General features: G+C 36.5%; 1 protein-coding gene across 6 annotated transcripts in view; it reads left to right on the top strand.

Moving 5' to 3' along the window:
• ANO5 (anoctamin 5) overlaps positions 1–22325 on the top strand; it is a 91952-nt gene extending 69627 nt beyond the window's left edge. For all 6 annotated transcript variants that reach the window (XM_040495618.1, XM_040495617.1, XM_040495614.1 and 3 more), the window contains 9 exons: positions 238–312; positions 1972–2194; positions 3903–4072; positions 4737–4834; positions 8328–8458; positions 10933–11138; positions 13732–13910; positions 15615–15720; positions 18676–22325. In XM_040495618.1, the coding sequence (XP_040351552.1) occupies positions 238–312; positions 1972–2194; positions 3903–4072; positions 4737–4834; positions 8328–8458; positions 10933–11138; positions 13732–13910; positions 15615–15720; positions 18676–18897 (1410 nt within the window). In that variant the 3' untranslated portion in view covers positions 18898–22325. The remainder of the gene's footprint in view (positions 1–237; positions 313–1971; positions 2195–3902; positions 4073–4736; positions 4835–8327; positions 8459–10932; positions 11139–13731; positions 13911–15614; positions 15721–18675) is intronic.
• Positions 22326–22538: the final 213 nt, after the last annotated feature.

The raw sequence follows: 22538 nt of genomic DNA, 5'->3' as shown, positions 1-22538 counted from the left end.
GGAAATAGTGTGTATCCATTGTGGCTCATATTATGTATAAAATCTGTCAACTAAGAGTAGTAGAAGGCTTCTACTTAAAGGGAAGGAACCAATGCTAGAATGTAGCTTCCCATGAGCTGTAGCGGATTCTCTGGGGAAGGTTTCTACTTTCACTGGGTTTTGTGGTTTTGACTGCTTTTTGGAGTCCCAACTTTGTGGGTAGATTTTGATAATGCTGTGATTTCTTCTAAATTGCAGGAGATGGAACCTTATATGCCTCTATATAGTCGCCTTCCATGGTACTTTTTATCAGGAGCTACGGTGACGTTATGGGTGAGCATTCTTTTACAACTGCTCTCATGTCATTGACGTGCAGTCGTAGGAAGAATATCCTAGCAGTTTCATCTGCAGTGACTCTTGAGTCCCTCTCCTTCCTCCTCGTCCCCAGTCCTTTTGTCTCGAATACAGCTTCTATATAAAATAAAGTGTGATCTATGTGGAGGTGCCATAATTGAACCTTGGGAATAATTGAACCTTGGGAAAAGAGCTGGGGGGAGACAGCGAGGCTTCATCTCAGAAACTGTCCTTCCCCCTCTCCTAGCACTTCATTAATTAGGTGATAACTTGAAACCTCAACAGTATAACAAACTTATAGTCTGCAGACTCTTTGGTTAGTGTTTTGGTTTTAATCATTAATTTATCTTTATCTCCACTTAAAATAGCTACACAAAATGCAAACAAAAAGCATATGCTATTGAAATTTATTTTCTTGCTGAAATAAATAGAAGAAAGTATTACTTCTGTTTGAAAAATTTAATTAGCATATCCCATTGTGAGGGAGTCAGGTTTTCTCCATGCTTTTGAACTAATAGATTCATTCCTCCATCATCACAATTTATTTCCTGCCCTCCACTCTCCAAATCTGTGCCCTCTTATAGTTGGCCTTTAACTTTAGGAAAAGAAGAAATGTTACCCCCTGAGAGTTTAGCATTGTTGAAATATAAATAATTAGCAGCTGTAGACTATAGTTTAACCTTACCAGTGCATATTATCCCATAATATTTTAACATTTCTAGTTAAAGGAATTGATTTTTCTGTTTTAAATGTATGTTTTCTTAGATGATATAACAGTCACTGAGGAGAAATGATAGAGTAAATGGAGGGGGCAATAATCAATTCAGGGCACTACTTAAGAAATAATATAGAATATGGTCTCAGAAAGATTGTTCTAACCTTTATTTCTAGTACTCATTCAACCTGATTCAGTCCCTCAATTTTCAGAATCAAGTTTTCCGATCATTGAGATAAAGGCATCCCTACATCTTTCTGTTTTTCCAATATGGGAAGTGTTTAAAATTTATGCAGAATCTATACAAATATCTCAGTGACCAGGCATATCAGACCACTGATGGCAACACTCTGAGGGGTAATGAAATAGAATCTGTAACTGTGTTCTTCTTGGGAAAGCACATGGTTTTCACACCACCTGTTTGGAGCAGAGGTTGGCAAATGTTTTCTGTCAAGGGGCCAGATGTATTTTAGGCTTTGTGAGCCTTGTACAAATAGCCCCTGGCGTCTTTGTTTTTTCTTATAATCTTTAAAAAAAAAAAAAAAAGCAAAAACAAAACAAAACAAGACATTTTTAACTCAAGAATCATTTAAGAATAAGTAAGGCCGCGGGCAGGATTTTGTCTTCCGGATAGTTTTCTAGTGCTTGGTAGAGGATGGGCCTAAAAGATGAGCAATGGCTACTTTTCTGTTTTAGGCTCCCCCAACTGCTGCTACTGTAGATCCTGTCTTATCTCCAGCCCTTTCTCCTTGGCAGTGTTCTTTTACTGCCACCTGTCGTGAGAGAGCCTGGCTTGGTCTGCTTTCCATGTCAGAGGCACTAACCTTAACATGACGCGATGAAGAGACTAGTTATGTTTCAGATGTGTACACATTGCAGAGATGCAGAGACCCAGTGACCGATTCCTTCTTTCCCATTTCCAGATGGCTCTTGTCATTGCCTGTATGGTAGCTGTGATTGTGTACCGCCTGTCGGTCTTTGCTACATTTGCTAGCTTTATGGAAAGTGAAGCATCCTTTAAGCATGTCAAAAGTTTCCTCACTCCCCAGATAACTACATCACTCAGTGGATCCTGCTTAAACTTTATCGTCATCTTGATCTTGAATTTCTTTTATGAAAAGATATCTGCGTGGATTACAAAAATGGGTAAGCTGGCCAGATCATCTGTGTAACACTGAAAAAGTATTCCCGCCAGTGGTATATATCCACTGTGGATCATCCCCTGGGGTGTTCATATTTAAGGCAGTTCTTCAAGTTCTAAAGCAATTTTGTTCTACGGGTAGATGCATAGGCTGGTACTCAGAACCCCCAACAGTCATATTTAGGCCCATCGTAGTGAAAGCAAGAAAAAGAACTAGACAGAAGAATTAGGACTCTGTAGATCTTTTTTGAGTATTTTTGTCTTAATCCTCCCTTGAGGGGGCTAGTTGAATTTTAAGTAAAATCCTCACTTTCCTCAAGACACGGGTTATTTTTATTTCCTGTGTATGGTTTTTAGAAGGTATTTGATTTTGAAAACCATTGTAGGAAAAACAGAACAGTCGGCTTTTCCTGAGTAAATCTTACACGTAGTGCTTTTCTTTTCAGTTGCCGTGTCTTAGATCCTGGATTATTCTCCTTTTAAATGATTAAAAGTTCTCCCACAACCATGAGGGATGGTAAAGGCGTCACAGGTGAAATGGAGATTTAGTCCAGAAGAGGAGTGCAGAGCACATTTTTTTCTGGTCTTGCCCCCCAGCAAGTTGGAAATGAGATCAGAGACCCCTCTCCAGACCTCAGCTCCCTCCTCTAAGTCAGGACACCATCACTGTGTGCAACAGTAACCAGAAAGAGCACAGTATTCACCGAGCACCGGAGTACGCACTAGGAAGCAACTTTAATTAAATGCTATCCTCAAATTTGTAGTTCTTTTTCAATTTTACTGCTTTTTTTCTGCTAATAACAACAACAAAATATCTAGCAGATAGCACTTAAAAACAAAGCATCTAAAAAATCAGTTTTAAGTGAGAAAAATTACTTGTGTTCATATTAGAGATTTTTTAGCAATGCAGAGGAATTATCTGTGTCTTTAGAATAATATGTGTTACTATTTCAGTATTATTGAAGCTGTCATCAATTTGGCTGGAACAGCTCATCCTGTTGGGAGATAATCAGCTCAGAAAAACATGCTCCCTGACTCTTTTACACCTACTGATGCTTCTCTGTGGTGTGAAGGGAATTTTATATATATATATATACATACATATATATATATATATATATATATATATATATATATATTTATCTTTGGAATTCAGGATATATGATATATAAGGGGGCTTATGCTCGCCATTCTGATAAGGGTTTAAATGCTATATTCTGACTGTGTGATTCCAGGCAAGTATTTTACCCATCTAAATAAAGTAATGACAGCTTCCTAGGCTTCTCCAGTGATTAGATTAATACAAAGTCTCTGATAGAAAGCTGAACACAAGGGGTGCCTGGGTGGCTCAGTCGGTTAAGTGTCTGACTTCAGCCCAGGTCATGATCTCACGGTCCATGAGTCCGAGCCCTGTGTTGGGCTCTGTGTTGACAGCTCAGAGCCTGGAGCCTGCTTCAGATTCTGTGTCTCCCTCTCTCTCTGACCCTTCCCCATTCATGCTCTGTCTCTCTCGGTCTCAAAAATAAATAAACGTTAAAAAAAAGAAAGCCGACCATAAATCTTGATATTGGTCTGTTAGAATGAAGAGTGGGTCACATTTCAACAGGTTATCTGAATAATGTGACTAATAATATGACTTGAACCAGGGAATACAGAATTAAAAGAGAAACAGGAAGGCACATAATTTAACCTTGGTGTTTTATTACTTAACAGAAATTCCTCGAACTTACCAGGAATATGAGAGCAGTCTTACCTTGAAAATGTTCCTGTTTCAGTTTGTAAATTTTTACTCGTCCTGCTTCTACGTAGCTTTCTTTAAAGGGAAGTTCGTGGGCTATCCCGGAAAATACACGTATTTGTTTAATGTGTGGAGAAGTGAAGAGGTAGGAATTCTCTTGAGAGGTTTGTGGCTTTAGTAACGCAATAATTAACTACATACTTTTTGTGTGTCCAGCACTAACTCAGATTTTATCAGGATTTAAGAGAAGTCTAAGACACCAACTCTCTCCACAGAGAGTATTGGTCTCACAATCCTGTCATCTGGTAGACTTTCCAATTCCTTTTGGGCAAGAAGTGATATTGTACCTATTGTTTAGTAGTAAATATGAGCTATAAAATGGGATAAGTACGTTTTATATTCCTGAAGATTTCCTGCAAAGGAATGAATGATAGTGTTCCACAAGTATAGCAGAAATGGCTCCACCATGCGTTACAGAGTTAGACCAGTAGGTGGTTTCCATATGTGGTTGTGTATCTAAATCACATGGAGAAAATAACAACTTCCAGCCCGAATCCAAATATAAAGATTCAGATATAAATATATAAAGAATCTTCTAAGAGTAAGACCAGAATCTGAATCTAATGCTGCTATCTCATAACTGGTTAATGAACATGCTTGAAACTGTTGAGCTAAATATCTCTTTATACCCCTTTAACATCCATTCCCATTAAAATCTTTAGATTGTAGTCTTTTGGTTTGAGATTTTTTTTTTTTTGCAAAAGTCTATCTTTCATCATTCACTCTTTTTTCTTCTTGCCTCTGACTAGTGTGATCCTGGAGGCTGTCTAATAGAATTGACGACCCAGTTGACCATCATAATGACTGGGAAACAGATCTTTGGAAACATTAAAGAAGCCATTTATCCGTATGTATGACTTACAAGTTTTTCCTAAATAACCATAAGAGCTTTCTTCTGGAAGAAGATGGAATTCTTTGATTTTCATGGTATCTGTGTTAGCAAATGCTTAAGTCAACAACAACAACAAAAACTCACTTTTAATCAATAGTAATGCTTTTAGGTAACACAGGCTTTTAAATATGGATTTTTATTGCTTGAGTGAAGTTGAGGGAAATGTATTATCCCTCTTTCCTGTGGAGATTCCATTGGGAAATCTAAATATTGTATCCTCTTTATTTTATTCTGTATGTCACATATTATTTCTCAAGATTACTAAATGTTGAACTCTGTTAAAAATATCCATGTGAGGGGCACCTGAGTGGCTCAGTCAGTTAAGTGTCCCACTCTTGATTTTTGCTCCGGTCATGATTTCATGGTTCATGAGTTCAAGCCTTATGTCGGGCTCTCTCTCTTTCCCTCTCTCTTTTCCCTCCCTCCCCCCCAAAATAAATAAATAAACTTTGTGACATGGACACACTTAGGCACAAAAATTGGTCATGAATGAAGTTTTAGTATATGAAGGAATTGCTCCCTAGTCCAAAAGCATAGCAATAATGAATACATTATCAAAAGAGAAAACCAGAATGACAGTTGATCTCAAATATAAGTTGAAAATTTCCATGGATAAAAAGAGAAAGAATCATAAGCCTGTAATCTTGCAGGTCTCCCAGTTAGGAAATGACAGTGCCAAGGTTAACACCTATAGTGTCAAGGGGACTAAAGTGCCCCACTTAGGACTAGGGCTTGGCCAGTGTAACTGTACTTGATGTTAGGGATTGGGTTTATTCTCACTTCTTTATGAAAAAGTTGAAAACACCCTCCCCCTCTGCTCCTACTTCTCCCTACAGTTCTGTAGCACTCCTGGGGTTCTTTTTCATGTGCTGACAAAGGGAGAACATAGACTTATCTTTTCAAACAGTATTTGATGCACTGCATCCCAATTGCCCCAGGGAAATAACTCTAAGCTGCTCTTTTAAGTCCTAGCTGTAAACTGAGATCTGGAGGGCAGAATGGGGATAACCCCTAAACCAAACACAAGAGGAGAATAAATACAGACACACAAGGAAGTAAAAGAAAAGTAAAAGAGGAAAGGAGACAGACACACAAGGAAGTAAAAGAAAAAAGAAAAAAAGTAAAATTAAACCTACAGAAACCAAAATTCCATAACTTATGATAAAATTTAATGCTACAGAGACTGCTAACAAAATCAAGTTTTAGAAAGTGAACTTACTCTAGCTAGAAGCTTCTGGCAAAGCCTAAAAACATAAAAGGAAGTGATACTGTCATTTAGAAGGATCAGGAAAGAATTTAAATAAAAACATATAAATGAAACAAGAATAAATTGACAGTAAAAAGAATCAATTATACATAAATGAAAAAAAATTGTACTTTAAATAAAGAGTACAATAGGTGACATCAATTGCAGACTGGACACAATTGAAGAGTGAATTAATGAATTGGAAAATAGTACTGAGACACTCCCACGTTATACAAATGGCAATAGAGTGACAATGAAATTAAAAAAATAAAGTGGCAGACTATATTAGGAGGCTTCCACATCAACTTAGTAGTAGTTCCAGAAAAAAGAGAATGGGTAAATGGTGGGAGGGAAAAATTCTTTGACTAGGTAATTGCTGATAATTTTCCAAAACTGAAGGAAAACATGAGTTTCAGAAATGAAAACAAATTCGGAGTATGAAGTAAGATAAATAAAATTAAATTTACACCCAGATATGCTATGGTGAAACTCCAGAACATGAGAGGTAAACAATCTTAAAATCTTCCAGAAGAAAAAAGAGTATCATCTACACTGACAACAGATTTTTTACTCATAGCACTGGATACAGAGGACGGTAGAGTCGTTTCAAGATTTGGAGTAAAATTAATGCACACCTTAGATTTCTAGAACCAGTTTAATTGTTTTATAAAGTGCAGGTGAAATAAAGACACTTTTAGACATAAAAACAAGAATTTACATTTATAGACCCTCAATGGAAGAACTACTGAAAGGTGTAGTTGAGCAAGAAAAGAGCACAAAATCAAAGTATGGGAAGCAAGAATCATCGATCAGTACAGAAAGAGTAAGCACCAAAATAAAATGAAATAACTGGTACAAATTTTTAAAATATATGGGATTTATATGCTGAAAAATACAGATCCTGGTGGAAAAAAAATTATTTGGGGAGAAATGTGCTCACAGATTGGAAGACTAAAATTAGTAATGACGCCAGTTATCCCCAAATTGATATATAGATTTGTAATTCCAATCAAAATATCAGCAGAATTTCTATAGTTATGGACAAGCAGATTCTAAAATTGATATAGAGGGCAAAGGAACTAAAACAGGCCAAACAATTCTGATAAAAAATACAGTTGGAAGAATTGCACCGCTCGATTTTAAGGCCTATTATGAAACTATATTAATCAAGATGGTGAGATTGGTGAAGGAATGCATGTATGGATCAGTGGAACTGAGTAGAGATTGCAGAAATAAATCCATGCAAATGTAGCCATTTAATTTTTGACAAAGGTGCAAAAGCAGTTCATTGAAGAAGCTGCTGGAACAATATAGACCTCACACCTCATTTAAAAATAAAGAAGATATTGTGGTATCTTTATCCCTTTATCAGATAAGCCATATGCATATCCTCTCCTATTCAGTAGGTTGTCTTTTGGTTTGTTAGTTGTTTCCTTTGCTGTGACTTTCCCTTATTCAGGATGATGTTCACCCAGGATTTTGGTAGATGCTTTTGATCCAACTGAAATAATTTCCTTCTTTTCCTACTTTTCTGTCATATAGAGGTTTTAATAGGTGCTTGAAATGTATCAAATGAATTTTTCTGCATTTGTCAACGTGATTTTATCTTTTTCTACTCAAATCTGCTAATGTGACTTATTACATTGATTGATTTTCTAATAAAAAGCCCTTTGTTCCTTAAAGTAATCTAACATCATAATATATTATTTTGTAAATAATATGGAATTTAGTTAGGCAATATTTTGTTTGGGATTATTGCATTTATTTTCACATATTAGATAAGCCTCTTTGTTTCCTTTGTCATATATTTTCTCTTGTAACCAATTTCTCATTTCCTTGAGCATTCTTCGTGACAACATAAAGGTTAATAAATTAAATGGAAAAAAAAAAAAAGGTGCTGTGGTGACCCTCTTGTCCACATGCTCTTTAACAGAACTGTCTCTGAGTAAATATATTTTCATAGGGGAGAGTCAGGGTTGTCTTATTTTCTTTATCACCCCAATAAAGAACTTTGACTGCAGCATGTGTTATGAAAAGAACTCTAGATTTTTATTTCAACTTTAGCTATAGTCATCTCTCCTTGCTCTGTGATCTTAAGTTACCTACCCTGTCTTACTGCCAATTTCTAGATCTAACGCCCTTATTCTCTGACCCCTTACTTTTAAATTCTAATCATATATTTACTTTTATCACTTCCAACAGTATGGTTCTGAATTGGTGGAGACGTCGAAAAGCTCGGACCAATTCCGAAAAGCTATACAGTCGATGGGAGCAGGATCATGACCTTGAAACTTTTGGATCTCTTGGGCTGTTCTATGAGTACTTAGAAACAGGTAATTTTTAACCACTGTCTTGAAACATAGAGTCAGGTTGAGTAGAGTAAGTGTTTTTCCAGCTCTTTATATTTCTTCCTGCCTTGCAGATGGTAGGTGTCCAAAAAATTATTGGATGGTAGGTTAAAAGACACATGGATGGATATGGAAAAGATTGGTTCAGTATTTATATCCTTACCAAATAGAATGCAGAATGAAGTTTAATTTCAAAACACCAATGGTAGAGATGTTTTTCCTATCAATTGAACATTAAGATTGTTGAACCACATAAAGTATGGATTACTTTTAAATTCCTATCTCAGATTAGCTTGCATGGCTGTCCTGTTTGCCACACTGACAGCCCAGAGAGAGAATAAGTTGAAAGATGTTTCCAGAGTCTGACATACATTTAAGTAAGTTCTTTATTTCAGGCTGAAAAGAAGCAGGCTAAAAACAGTTGTGCAAGGGAAGCTCACATTGAATACAAGAATGCATAAAAATGCTAAGGATTGAACGGAGAAGAGATTTTGAGGTGAAATTTTAGGAAGGATTATTGCTGAGGACTACTTATAAAGTCTACTTGAGTGTTTCCCCTCTTTTTTTTTTAAATATATGAAGTTTATTGTCAAATTAGTTTCCATACAACACCCATTGTTCATCCCAACAGGTGCCCTCCTCAATACCCATCACCCACCCTCCCGTCCCTTCCACCTCCCATCAGCCCTCAGTTTGTTCTCAGTTTTTTTTTTTTAATTTTTTTCCAACGTTTTTATTTATTTTTGGGACAGAGAGAGACAGAGCATGAGCGGGGGAGGGGCAGAGAGAGAGGGAGACACAGAATCGGAAACAGGCTCCAGGCTCCGAGCCATCAGCCCAGAGCCTGACGCGGGGCTCGAACTCACGGACCGCGAGATCGTGACCTGGCTGAAGTCGGACACTTAACCGACTGCGCCACCCAGGCGCCCCTGTTCTCAGTTTTTAAGAGTTTCTTATGCTTTGGCTCTCTCCCACTCTAACCTCTGAGTGTTTCCTCCCAAGTTACCCTCTCTGCTTCTCTGGTGGAATAATATTCTTCACTTACTCTCTAATCCCATAATGATAGAATGAAAAAATGACCTGAAATTGTTATTGATTCTCCACTGTGATACATACACATGATACCTGGATTGAAATAGGTAAATTTAAGACCAATTGAGAGAAGTCTGTTTCATATAGCTGACTGTAAAATTGGGCAGTCCTTGCTTTAGGGGTGATGAGGCTGTAATTTTTAATTAAATTTGTAAGTATCAAATGCATTTGTGCATAGATGCGTTAGGGATTATCACTGCAATTTTAACAAAATGAAATCAAGGTGTCATAAGAAAATTAACTACCATTTATTGAGACACAGCTAAGAGTTAGTTTATTCTGGTTGTTTAATGAACATTATCCCTAATCTTGAAACGTTCTGCAGAGGAGTCATTATTCACTGCATTTTGTTTTAGAGGATACTGAAATTTGGATAGGTTAATTTGTGTTATGGGCTGAAAGATTTTAGGTAAAAACCTGGGATTTGAACCCAGAAAATTCAAGCTGTTTCTACATAACACTTCCTCTGAATTTTCTGTCTCTTAGTTCAGTACAGGTGTTCAGTAGATTTAGTAAATGGCAAGACTGATTATTTTGAGAATTTTTTGTGAGAAAAGTTGAAGTTCAGAAACACTTGGGATTCATCTAAAAATAGAGGACTCGTGGAAGAGTCTTTTTTTTTCCCCTTTAGTGGAAAGCCATTCCTGTTCTCTTATTACATTTTTCACTCACGGGAAGCCCAAACTGCCAGTTGAATGGATTCTTGTACCTTAATCGTTGTTGGAAGCAAACAAAAATAGGAAGAGAAGCTAACTTACATAGATGCTAAGTCTTAATGAGAAAAGAGAATAAAATTTATTTAGAAAGATGTCAAGATAGTATAGAGGATCAGGACCTTAACCAACCTTAAATAATGTATTCATTCATAAGACTTATTATAGTTGAGTATGTTTATATACCCAACACATGCTGGCTCTTGGAAGCGTATAAATGAATCAGTCCTTATCCCTGATCTCACAGATTTAGCAAGATAGAAAAACTTGATTACCCCACTAATGTGCCAATACCAGTGTAAAGGCTGGGCCAGCATAGGCATAAACATAGCCCAAAATAAAAGGCTATGTTTAAAAAGAATAAAGAGAATCTCTTATCTGACAAGAGGAGATGCTTTCTTCAGAGAAGCAGATGTCAAAAGAAACAGCCAGGACAGAACTGAGTTGTACATGCTCAGTTTCTCCTTTCTATTCTAGTAAGCAAACAAGTCACTAGGCTTCCAATGAGGAGGAAGGAGTGGGCAGATGGAAAGAGGCCTGGAGGGTTTTGCTGGTGTAGATCCCTCTAAAAGGAAGGAGTTGGAGGTATTGGGCAGAATGTTCCCCTTTTTCTCTTTCATAATAATGACTTCACTATTTTTTTTTTCCCTACAGTTATCCAATTTGGATTTGTCACATTATTTGTGGCCTCTTTTCCTTTGGCTCCTCTTCTTGCTCTCTTGAATAATATTATAGAGATCCGAGTAGATGCCTGGAAACTTACAACTCAGTACAGGAGACCGGTAGCTGCTAAAGCTCATAGCATAGGTGTTTGGCAAGACATTCTTTATGGAATGGCTGTCCTTTCTGTTGCAACTAATGTAAGTGGACCCATTTTGGTTGGACGGCTTCGTATTTTATTTCGTTTTCTTGGGGTTGGGGAGATGTGAATGATGCTTAACTCAATATTTATTTATGTTGCTTTCATCATGGTGACAGTCCATAATGATAAACCATCCCTACACTTTTATGCACTGAACAACATAGAGAAATTTATGACATGCAAACTCTTAGAAATACAAAGAAAATTGTAAAACCACTGTCCTTAAAATACCATGATATAGTTTCATAGCATGTGACAGAGTAGACAGAAAATATGTAATGGTATAAAAGATTTGAATAACACAATTAAAGCTTAATTATACAAGGAGTTGTATACTACAAATAGAGAATATAAAACATTAATGTGTTTTGCTTATGGAGCACTTATTAAAAAATGATATTGAGGGGCTCCTGTGTGGCCCAGTCGGTTGTTTCCAACTTCAGCTCAGGTCATGATCTCACGGTTCGCAAGTTCAAGCCCTGCATGGGGCTCTGTGCTGACAGCTCAGAGCCTGGAGCCTGCTTCATATTCTGTTTCCTTCTCTCTCTGCCCTTCCCCCGCTCGTACTCTGTCTCTCAAAAATAAATAAACATTAAAAACATTTTTTTTAATGATAATGAAACTAAATTCTCCAAAGCAGAAATTTTATAACACTTATTTGTATATAATAATGTTATAAAAATGAAGTCAATAATAAAGATAATTAAAAAAAAATCTAACTACCTAACATTCACACTCCCAAGTAAGCTTTATTGTATAAAATGGAAGCAAAATTCAAATTATAGAGAGCTTAATGAAAATGAAACCCTATAGGAATTAGCTAAAACTATAGTTACAGAAAAATTCATAGCAATAAATGCTTTTGTTATTTTTTTAAGTTTATTTTGAGAGAGAGAGATTGAAAGAATATGTGTGTGAGCAGGGGAGGGGCAGAGAGAGATTGGAAGAAAGAGAGAATCCCAAGCAGACTCTGTGCTGTCAGTGTGCAGCCCAATGTCAGGCTCAATCTCTTGAACCACGAGACCATGACCTGAGCCAAAGTCAAGAGTCAGACACTTAACTGTCTGAGCCACGCAGGTACCCCTGAATGCTTTTATTATTAAAAAAGAAGACTTGAAAGCATAAGCTGAGCACATAATTTCAGAAAGTAAAGAAAAACATAAAACTAATCAACAAAAAGTAATAGGAAAGAGTTTATAGAGATGCAATCAGAAATAATCAAAATAGAAAATAAATTAAAAAAGCAATATAATTCCTATGTGAATCAAGAGCTGCTTCATTGAAAAGACATATAAAACTGACAATCTCAAACAAGAAATAACTTATAAGATACAGGTAAGAAAATTGTGAAATGGTTATATATGTGCCTTTATTCAAATAAATTATAAAATCTATTTGAAATTGTCACCTTTTTAGAAAATAAAGGGGCGCCTGGGTGGCGCAGTCGGTTAAGCGTCCGACTTCAGCCAGGTCACGATCTCGCGGTCCGTGAGTTCGAGCCCCGCGTCGGGCTCTGAGCTGATGGCTCAGAGCCTGGAGCCTGTTTCCGATTCTGTGTCTCCCTCTCTCTCTCTGCCCGTCCCCTGTTCATGCTCTGTCTCTCTCTGTCCCAAAAATGAATAAACGTTGAAAAAAAAATTAAAAAAAAAAAAAAAGAAAAGAAAAACTGCCAAAGTTTATTCAGTAAGTGGTAGAAAACCTGAATGGACCAGTAGCTATAGAAGTAATATTAAAAGTTTTTAGGGGCACCTGGGTGGCTCAGTTGACAGACTTGGGCTCAGATCATGATCTCTTGGTTCATGAATTCGAGCCCCACATCAGGCTCTGTGCTGACAGCTCAGAGCCTGGAGCCTGCTTCAGATTCTGTGTCTCCTCTCTCTTTGCCCTCCACTTGTGCTTTGTCTCTCTCTCTCTCTCTCTCTCTCTCTCTCAAAAATAAATAAACATAAGTAACTAGCTAACTAACTAACTAAAATTTTTTTAAGCATCTACACTAACAATGTAGATGGCAGAGCCAGATGGTTTTAAATGGACTTACCTAACCTAAAAGAAACAGGAATTCCAGAGCTTAGGTAAGAATGGGAAAATACCATTCCTATAGAATTAAATACTAAGATTAATTACACTGAACTTTGGGCAATTTACCATCACATGGTCTTCTATCTCTCCTTTGCTTCCCACCAGCCACCAATAGTGCACACATGTGTGCAAACTCACACCGATGCAGGCACACACACTGTCCTAGCTTACAGAGTTGATTCAGCCAAATGAATTTGGCTAGGGACAGTAGAACTATGCTGTGAAATAAATGGAAGAAATAACAAGGCATTGTGGAAAGAGCATGGTTTTTGGAGCTAGATGCATTTAGGTTCACTTTTCACCTTAGCCACTTTCTAGCTGTGAAATCTTGGAATACTAATCATATGCCTTAAAAGGCCTATTTCATGTTTTAGCCCAAAGACTCATTTATTAACATGATTTGTAATGGCATTTTAATCATTTGTATCCATATAGAACTGAGACATATGCAAATCAGATATTCTTAAAATGAAATTGTTAGCTCAAAATCTCCCTCTTACTTTGTTCTTTAGGCTTTTATTGTTGCATTTACCTCGGACATCATTCCCCGTTTAGTTTACTACTATGCCTACTCAAAGGATGCCACTGCACCCATGAAAGGATATGTCAATGACAGCCTGTCAACATTCCTGATAGCTGATTTTCCAAACCACACTGCACCTTGGGAGAAACGAGACTTCACCACTTGCAGGTTCCTTCTTACGTTCTTAGCTTTTAATTTTGCTTTTTAAATGTATTTTTTAAATTCTCCATTTTCTTCCTGTCTTACAATGTGAAGGATTTATTTGGGGCAATAAAAATCCTGGGTAAAGTGCGTCAATTTTGGAATTCACTCATCATATGAATCTGGTTTGGAAAAGTAGAATGTCCAAAAGTAAAAGAATATCATGGGTAAAGATATCAATTTTGAATTGTTTCTTATTTTTTAAATTTATTGGAAAGACTTCTGACCAACAAATACATCTTGGTCCCAAAATGTAGTATCTATAGATCATACAGCATGATCATATTATATATGCATTTAACCTACTTGAATTTAACTATGTCCTTAAAAAGAGAGTGAGAAAGGGAGAAATAATATGATAAGTTCACCATCCATCCCACTTTAAGGGTTTCTTCCGTGTAGGAAGCATGAAATTAGATTTGTGAATGTATTTCCACATTCAGTGTCTCATGTACTGTGAGGGTCTTTTTACCCTATGAATTAAAGATTAAATATAATAAATATATATGACATAAATGTATATATATATATATATGTATATATACATATGTATACCTATGTATATATACATATATATATATATATACATACATAGGTATATATACATACATATACATACATATATACGTATACATACACACACGCACGCACACACACACACCCCACTTAACTTAAACCTTAAGCCAGCTACTTCATCTGGGATTCCAACAAAGAAACAGCAAAATGTTGATAGAGCAGTAGACAAAACCATTGTTATATTTTAGATTTGCATATAGAGGAATCATAGTATACTGTTTAAGAGCATAGATGTGGGTCAGTTTTCTTGATTTCATCACTTCCTAGTTGGACTAAATCTTTGAAGAACATCAATCTCTAGCAACTTTGTAGAAAACAATGAGCCCCCAAGGTTGAGCACTAAGAAAAGTCCAGAAGAGGGGCGCCTGGGTGGCGCAGTCGGTTAAGCGTCCGACTTCAGCCAGGTCACGATCTCGCGGTCCGTGAGTTCGAGCCCCGCGTCAGGCTCTGGGCTGAAAGCTCAGAGCCTTGAGCCTGTTTCCGATTCTGTGTCTCCCTCTCTCTCTGCCCCTCCCCCGTTCATGCTCTGTCTCTCTCTGTCCCAAAAATAAATAAACATTGGAAAAAAAAAATTAAAAAAAAAAAAAAAAGAAAAGTCCAGAAGAATAGTAAGAAAAGCAAAAACAATGCAGTCAAATAAGCCAAAAGAAAATAGAGTTTCAAAAAATAGAAATGGTCAACAATGTCAAGTCCTACCATCTAAAGATCAAAAAAGATGAGGATTAGCGTGTTTCTTCAGTTTAAGGATAGGAGACAATGCATTTCAGGGAAGTGGTGCATAGAACTGCATTAAAGAGCAGGAAGAGGGGGAACAGAGACAGCATCATTTTGGTAACTCTTCTGAGAAATTTGACTTTGAAAGTCAGGTGAGAAGCTTCACTTGTGTCTTCTGCTACACCAAACTAGATACAAGTAACATGTGGCCATGATTTTTATCTGTGCTAAAAAGAAACATTTCATAACAGGAGTTATCTTCCTATGACTTGACTTTTGTAGTCAATTAAAAATGTCTCTTAAGAGAAATAGTAAGAATTTATGCTAGGTCTCTATTGGAAATCATACCTAATTTTTTTGGCATTTACTTCTGTTTTTCAGGTACAGGGATTACAGATATCCACCTGATCATGACCAGAAATATTTTCATAATATGCAGTACTGGCACGTCCTTGCTGCCAAGATGACTTTCATCATTGTTATGGAAGTAAGCCTTTCTTAACTTGCATTCCAGCTAGTCTGTCTTCTGCCTTCAGGTTTCTAAAGGTGTCTGCTCAGCAAAAAATTATCTCAGGAAATTATTTTGAAAGAAGTAACTTAGGGATATTTTCAGTACAATGGGTTGCCCTATTATTCACCTACTATTGTTGAAGATATCAAGGTGACATAAAAGAAAAAAAGAAAAAAATGTGGCCTCTTCTTTCAAGGTCGATAAAAGGACAGAGAACTCATTGATGTTACTGAGTATCTATTATATAGTGATTCCAGACACTATAATAATAACCCTGTAAGTTAGACTTTATTAGTGACTCTTGAGAAATAAATCTGAGACTCAGCAGAATTAGCAGTGGTTTTAAAGATAATCAGCTAATATTGGAGCTGAGTTTCATTGCCAGCTATATCACTGCCAAGCATCTGCTCTGTCCACTGTATTATGTTTCCCCCTTTGTGGATTATCCATTCTTGTTATGGATATAAGGCATGCGTTCAAAGAGAACAAATACAGAGGGGGGATTTGGGTAAGTTACATATTGAGTGTTCTACATCATAAGATATGAAGGCCAATAAGGGAGAGAAATAAAGGTGAGGCACTTTTTCACTCTGCTGTGAAATCTAATAATACACAAGTCTAATGCAAGCAGACACAGATTCTACATGATAAAAAAGAGAGCAGTCTTATGTGTATCCCTGCCCATGTTTTTCTTCTCTTTCTCTCAGTTCTTTATGACTTTATCACTGTTTAATTCCCATATTTTACATCATCAGTTTAGCTCACCATTCAGTCTGGTCATTTGCACCAGGATTATTTTTCATTTTTGAGTTTTGTTTATTTATTATTCTTATTAATGTTTTTAATCATCCAGCTCTGATGACCAGTTTTTAATCTGGTGAGCTCTGACTCACCATCATCCTGGGACTTCTTTTCACCTTCTCTTGTATTGAATGCTATATGCTACATTATCTGCAATCTATGTTTCTCCCATTCTTGGTTTACTAGCTTATTTAGGTGAAGTATATTTTTCAGTAATTTTCTGAGGAAAATTATGGGTGGTCAATTTTTGAGACCTTAAATATTGGAAATTTCTTTTCTTTCCACACAGATGACTAAGTGATATAGAATTCAAGACTGAAAGTTATTTCCCTGAAAAATTTTCAACCAACTTTATTTAGGTATTCCTGACACTTTTTAAAAAAATTATTTATTATTTGAGAAAGAGAAAAAGAGAGCATGCACGTATGGGAGGTGCAGAGAAAGAGGGAGAGAGAGAATCCCAAGCAGTCTGTGCTCTCACAACATGAAGCCTGACGTGGGGCTCTATCTCATGACCATGATTGTGACTGAGCCGAAACCAAGAGGTGGCTGCTTAACCAACTGAGCCACCCAGGCACCCCAGGTATTCCTGACATTTTTGGAGACATTGCACCATTTTCTGTCAGTTTCAGTGTCAGCATTCCAATTCCCCAGTCTTTGTTTCTGATCTTTTATTAAATCAATAAGCTTTAAGGATTCTCCCACTAGTCCTCTTCTATGAAACATTACAAGACAGCTTCTTGTTATTGGACAGTATTCATTTTTTTGGACACTTTGCTGGACTCTATAAATCTGAAAACATACTTACCCTTCAGGGTGAGAAAATTTGCTTGTATGTATTATTATTATTTTTTATTCTTTCTTTTTTTTTTTTCTCTGTTCTGTCTTTCTGGAACTTCTGTTACTCAGGTGTTATGCTTTCTGTTTTGAAATTCTTATTATTTCTCTCCTATAAGTAGTTGGTCTCCTATTTTTTGTCTTTTTGTTCTGTTCTTTTGTTCCTTCATTATTTCTGTTGCCTCTTAGTTCCCATTTGCCTGTTTCAAATTTTTTCTTTTACATTAGAGACTTTCTTACATAATGGGTGATTCTTGCCAACCTGCTCATACTTAAGAGTGAATAAATGAGAACTGATTATAAGCTTTGTGTGCATACAAGAAGAATGTCACTTGGTGGGTTTCACTATAGGGTGACGAGTTAGGGAGGGGGACCTTTTCATTTGAAGCCTACAAAATTTTGATATCTACCATTCTAATTTCACAGACTGGTTACCCTCCCCAAAGAAAAATCCTCTGAACTCTTTTCTGTTGAGCTATTTTATGGCTACCTGTATTCTGAGAGCTGAGCAAGACAGAAGAAGACTAGGGATCTTAGAATTCACTGAATTTCACTTAGTTGCCCTGTTTTCAGAATGCTGCCACTTCTCCATTCTCTGGTGTCTCTGGTGCTCCTGAGTTCACAGCTTTCTGTTTTGATTTCTACAGAAAGCAAATTACTCAACTGCTGCCAGGGTGAGGTTGGAGAGAAGTAGTACCTGGATGAAGGTGGGAGAGAGGTCCTGAAAATTCACCTGCTCCTCCTTATACCAAATTTTGGCTAATCCTCTTGTTTTCAAATCCACCCACATGCATGCTTTCCAGGTCCATAAGACCATCTTTCCTGATATTTATTGAAGATCTAAAATAAAGTTGGCTTTTGTCTTCTTGGTTTTTACCATCACCATATCACCAATTGCAAGTTTAAGCGCCAGCTTTCTTCCATCTCTGGAATCTGTTCCTACTGTTTCCTCCTTTTTTTTTTTTTTTTTTTTTTTTGGGTCTTTGTGAGTTACACCATTTTTCAAAATTCCTTTACAAATATGTATTGGGTTTTCAGGAGTGAGCATAGAAAAAAGTATATTCAATAACCATGATCAACTTAAATGTCTATAATTACACATTTTAGTATATATTCATTTGCTTAAGGTTTGTCTTTCTGGGAAAGTTCTGGGACAACGACCGTATCTTTTGCCTTTTCCTCATACTTCTGTGTTGAGCACAGTTTATTGAATGATTAAAGTGGTTTGTAAGAACTTCCTGCTGAACATTTGACAATTCTAATGTCCTTGATGTTCTTTTATTTTTCCTCCAGCACGTTGTGTTTTTAGTTAAATTTTTGTTGGCCTGGATGATTCCTGATGTTCCAAAAGATGTTCTGGAGAGAATCAAGAGAGAAAAGTTAATGACTATCAAGATTCTCCATGACTTTGAGCTTAACAAATTAAAAGAGAACTTGAGAGCTAATTCAAGTGAACTTGCCAAAGAAGTCCTGATTCAGGAAAACAAAACACAACTGGCTAAATCAACAGTCTAATCAACATAATGAACAAGCCACTGGTTGCCTGTTAGGCTTCACAATTTTCCGTGGGTTTTCAGGCCAGAGGCCAGAAGCCACATGTCAGTTTCACCCTGCCTCCTCCTCTTCCTTCTTCTTTTTTAACTGAGAGTTTTCTGTACCCTTTTACAGAGGCCAACTTTGTGAGGTTGGAAGAATACCACTTGTCTGCTTCATTGACTGAGCCCTCTGCAGATATTGTTTTCTGGAGTTCTAGAAATGATTGTTAAGAGTGCATATCAAATCAGAATAATGGAAAATCATGGGATGTTGCAGTTTAGAATTAAACACTGGACTTGGGCTATCCCATCATGTTCCAGTGCATCTGCACATTTTCATGGTCTCCTATTGGGTTGTTTTATAACTTCTTCCCATCAAGAAAAATGTTGGGACATGGAGAAAAGAAGTGAAGAGGCCTACTGAGCCATCTATATCCTGCCATCTTCGACCATGTGAATGAAACCCCCAAATTAAACGACTTAAGAAAACTCATTTATTAAATGCGTTGAGTAAATATCATGGCAGGGATTTGTTCTTGAAATCATCCTGAATAAGGTAAACTTCCATCAGAATCCCAGATAGCCCTTCCAGGTCAATGCAGAATTGATTTTTCAAGAGACTGGACATTTGGGTTTCAACAAAAGTCTAACATCTCAGTTCTTTAAAGACGACATTTTGGTAACGGCAATTTCAAGTGTGGATTGTTATCTGGAAAACAGCATTAAGTTGTTAGGTTGCTTCAGTTCTTTAAGAAAATGAAAGATATTGTAGAGAAGTAAATGTGTCTTCTTACTAGTTAACAAACACAAGACAATGAATATTGATTAATTTGTTGAGCTTAATCTATAAAAAATTGTTGAATTTTTAAAAATCATTTTTCTTCTACAATGTGTATTTTGCATCATGAAACCTGTTTGAGCATTAGCTCTTTGTATAAGTTAGGTACAAGTTGTTTATGAAATGGGTTTACACTTTTAATGGGTTTACACTGTTTTCTATTGATGCATTCATTGCTCCATAGAGTGCTCAGTGCCTTGTCCCTATGCCTTTGACACACAAGAAGTGGTTGTGCTGTTCATCTGATGTGATGTAACATCTCAAATGTTAGCTTCTTTTAGAGAAATTGTCAATTTAACATTATTCATGGAGTTTAACACCAGAAGATCAACCAAGGAAGAAGGGGGTGATGGATTTGATAGCTAAGTGAGAAAAAATTAATTGAATGATTTCTCTCATATGTAGGCCTATGGCACATGTACACCTGTTCTTCTTTCTCTTAAAAATACTTCATCCATATTTTTAACATTATAGAGTGAGAGATACAGTTCAGTTATATAGTATTTACGTCCATAGCTTCAAATTACACTTCAGTTCCCAAAAAATGGTGTTTTTTTAAATTGTATACAAAAGGAGAAACTTTATCACAAGATTTTTTTAGGTAGTATTTCATTATTTGATCCTAATACATTTTTGTAGAATTGCCAATATTAAGTACATGGCAGGTGGTATTAACTGGTGTTCAGTATTAAGCATTTAGAAATGAGGATTATGAATTTTATAAAACCATGAGACAGTTACCCCAATATTGGCAGTAATGATTTGGCATCCACTGGGTATATTTAAAAAAAACATTTTTGTGTAATTTAAAATGATCTCATTATTGAAAAAATCATTTCATAAGAAGAGGAGACCTATTTTTTGCTTGAGAACACCAGTCAATGTTACTATGAAATAAGCCACAGATGCAGTATCTTTGGCTTGTGAAATCAAACTCTTTGTTACTACAGTGTTGTCCCTTGTGCACAGCTCATACATATTGCTTTCTTCCAGGTGCTAATAAAAATAAGGAAGAGTGTGGAAATTGGTTTCTTGGATATAAGTTTTAGTTTGTATGGCTTAACAGTATTTATAGATCTAGAGTGTTAAATAAAGACAAATCAAACTCGTAAAATTATCTGTACACCGCAATCTTAAAACAAAATCAACTCAAGTGTCAGGTTTCTAGAATGTATGGAGAAACTAGCAAGAGAGGAAATCATTTGAAGACAAGCAAATAGTTCCAATGATTGGTAGAATCATTTGTGTTGTTAATGGAGGGCTGAATTTAGAGACTACCAAGTGTAGGTTGAGATTTATCAGCATGGCTGATGTTTTCATCATCCAGTCAAACCCAAACTTTCTTTTTTTCCAGAAATGTTCCGGGAAACACTTGAGATTTTATTTGAAATAATTTTAAGTGCAAAAGCCAAAAAAATTACATAACTCTTTTCAAATGTCATCTCTAATCCTTGCCTTCATCAGTTTTTCTTTGCACACAAGAAGCAAAATCCACCTCAAAACATTTATTTTAGAGGAATCCATCAAGAAGGGAGTATCTTAATTAAATGGGCTGCTGTCTTATCTTTGTTGCATCTCATGATTTCTCTTGGCTTTAACATTCTTCTCTCAGCTAAGCCATTAAGCAGCTTATCAAGGAGAAGATGCAAAGACGATGATAATGAAGAGGAGGGGCAGAGGAAGAAGGAGATAAAATAGTGTTCTCTCCTTATGAAGCTGTGCATGCTTCCATGGGGAGAGGCGCAGTGAGGCAGCATGGTGCAGCTGTGGGTAGTGAGAGGAATGTCTCTCCTAAGCCATCTCAGTGAGGATGAGAGAAAAGCCAAAGAAGTTTCAAGCTGAAAACTACTAGGTGTCAAAAGTAAAACTTGGATTCCAAAGTGCCTGTGTAGCATCAGCTGCTATGGGTAGCCCTGGATCTCTGTTGATGGACTCCAGTTGAGGGTGAGGAGTTTGTATCACTCATTCAACAGGGGAGTCTGTTTGTTTTGGAAGAACCTCTCTATAATAGTTGTTTTTAATTAGCAATAGTTATTATGTTATCAAAGAATGTTAATAGGGAACAGAGCATTGCCAGAGTACCATTGACTAGACTTTGAAGTCTGCCACCGTCATTGACTATAACTATTATATTATTCTTTTTCTGGACAGATCTTTACTCTTCTGCTTTATGTATGATAATTCAGGTATGTCACCTATTCCAGCATTATGTAAAAATTCATGGGAATATTAAAAAGAATAGCAAAAATTCATGAGAATATTAAAAAGAATAGCATAGTTCAAAGTGTATGAGATTCCAGCTTCAACTCCCCCACCCCCATATTTGACTAGCATATCTTTCCTGTGAGTGATTCTGTGCCATGGTGTTAACCAAGAAAATGGGTACTCCTTTTTCTTTTCTCTTGTCTGCTGTTTTCCCTCCCCCGAGGAGGTGGGAATGGAGGTATACAGGGAAAGTTGCTCTTAAGTAACCTGTACATCAATCTCAAGAGATTCAAACTCATGCAGTGAATAAATACTTTGGCATGAACTCAATTTATTCTTCCAGTAAAACATTGATATGATTCCTCCGAATTTGAGTACCCTAAGAGATTTTTAAGTCTTGTTTTTGTTTAGAATCCTTAAGATGCATTACATGTAAAGTGATTACTTCACAAAATTCCATGTTTGTCACATTTAGAGATGCAAATTCCTTAAACTAAGAGGCTGTTATGGTCCAGGAAATTTGGAGAAGGTGGTACTTTTTTTGTTTTGTCTCTTTATTTTTTTTCTCCTTTGGGAGA

The sequence above is a fragment of the Herpailurus yagouaroundi genome, unplaced genomic scaffold (assembly GCF_014898765.1).
Source record: "Herpailurus yagouaroundi ecotype Mexico unplaced genomic scaffold, PumYag 187, whole genome shotgun sequence".
Lineage (NCBI taxonomy): Eukaryota > Metazoa > Chordata > Mammalia > Carnivora > Felidae > Herpailurus > Herpailurus yagouaroundi.
The sequence above is the reverse complement of the archived record's forward strand: the minus strand, read 5'-3'. Positions and strand labels throughout refer to the sequence as shown.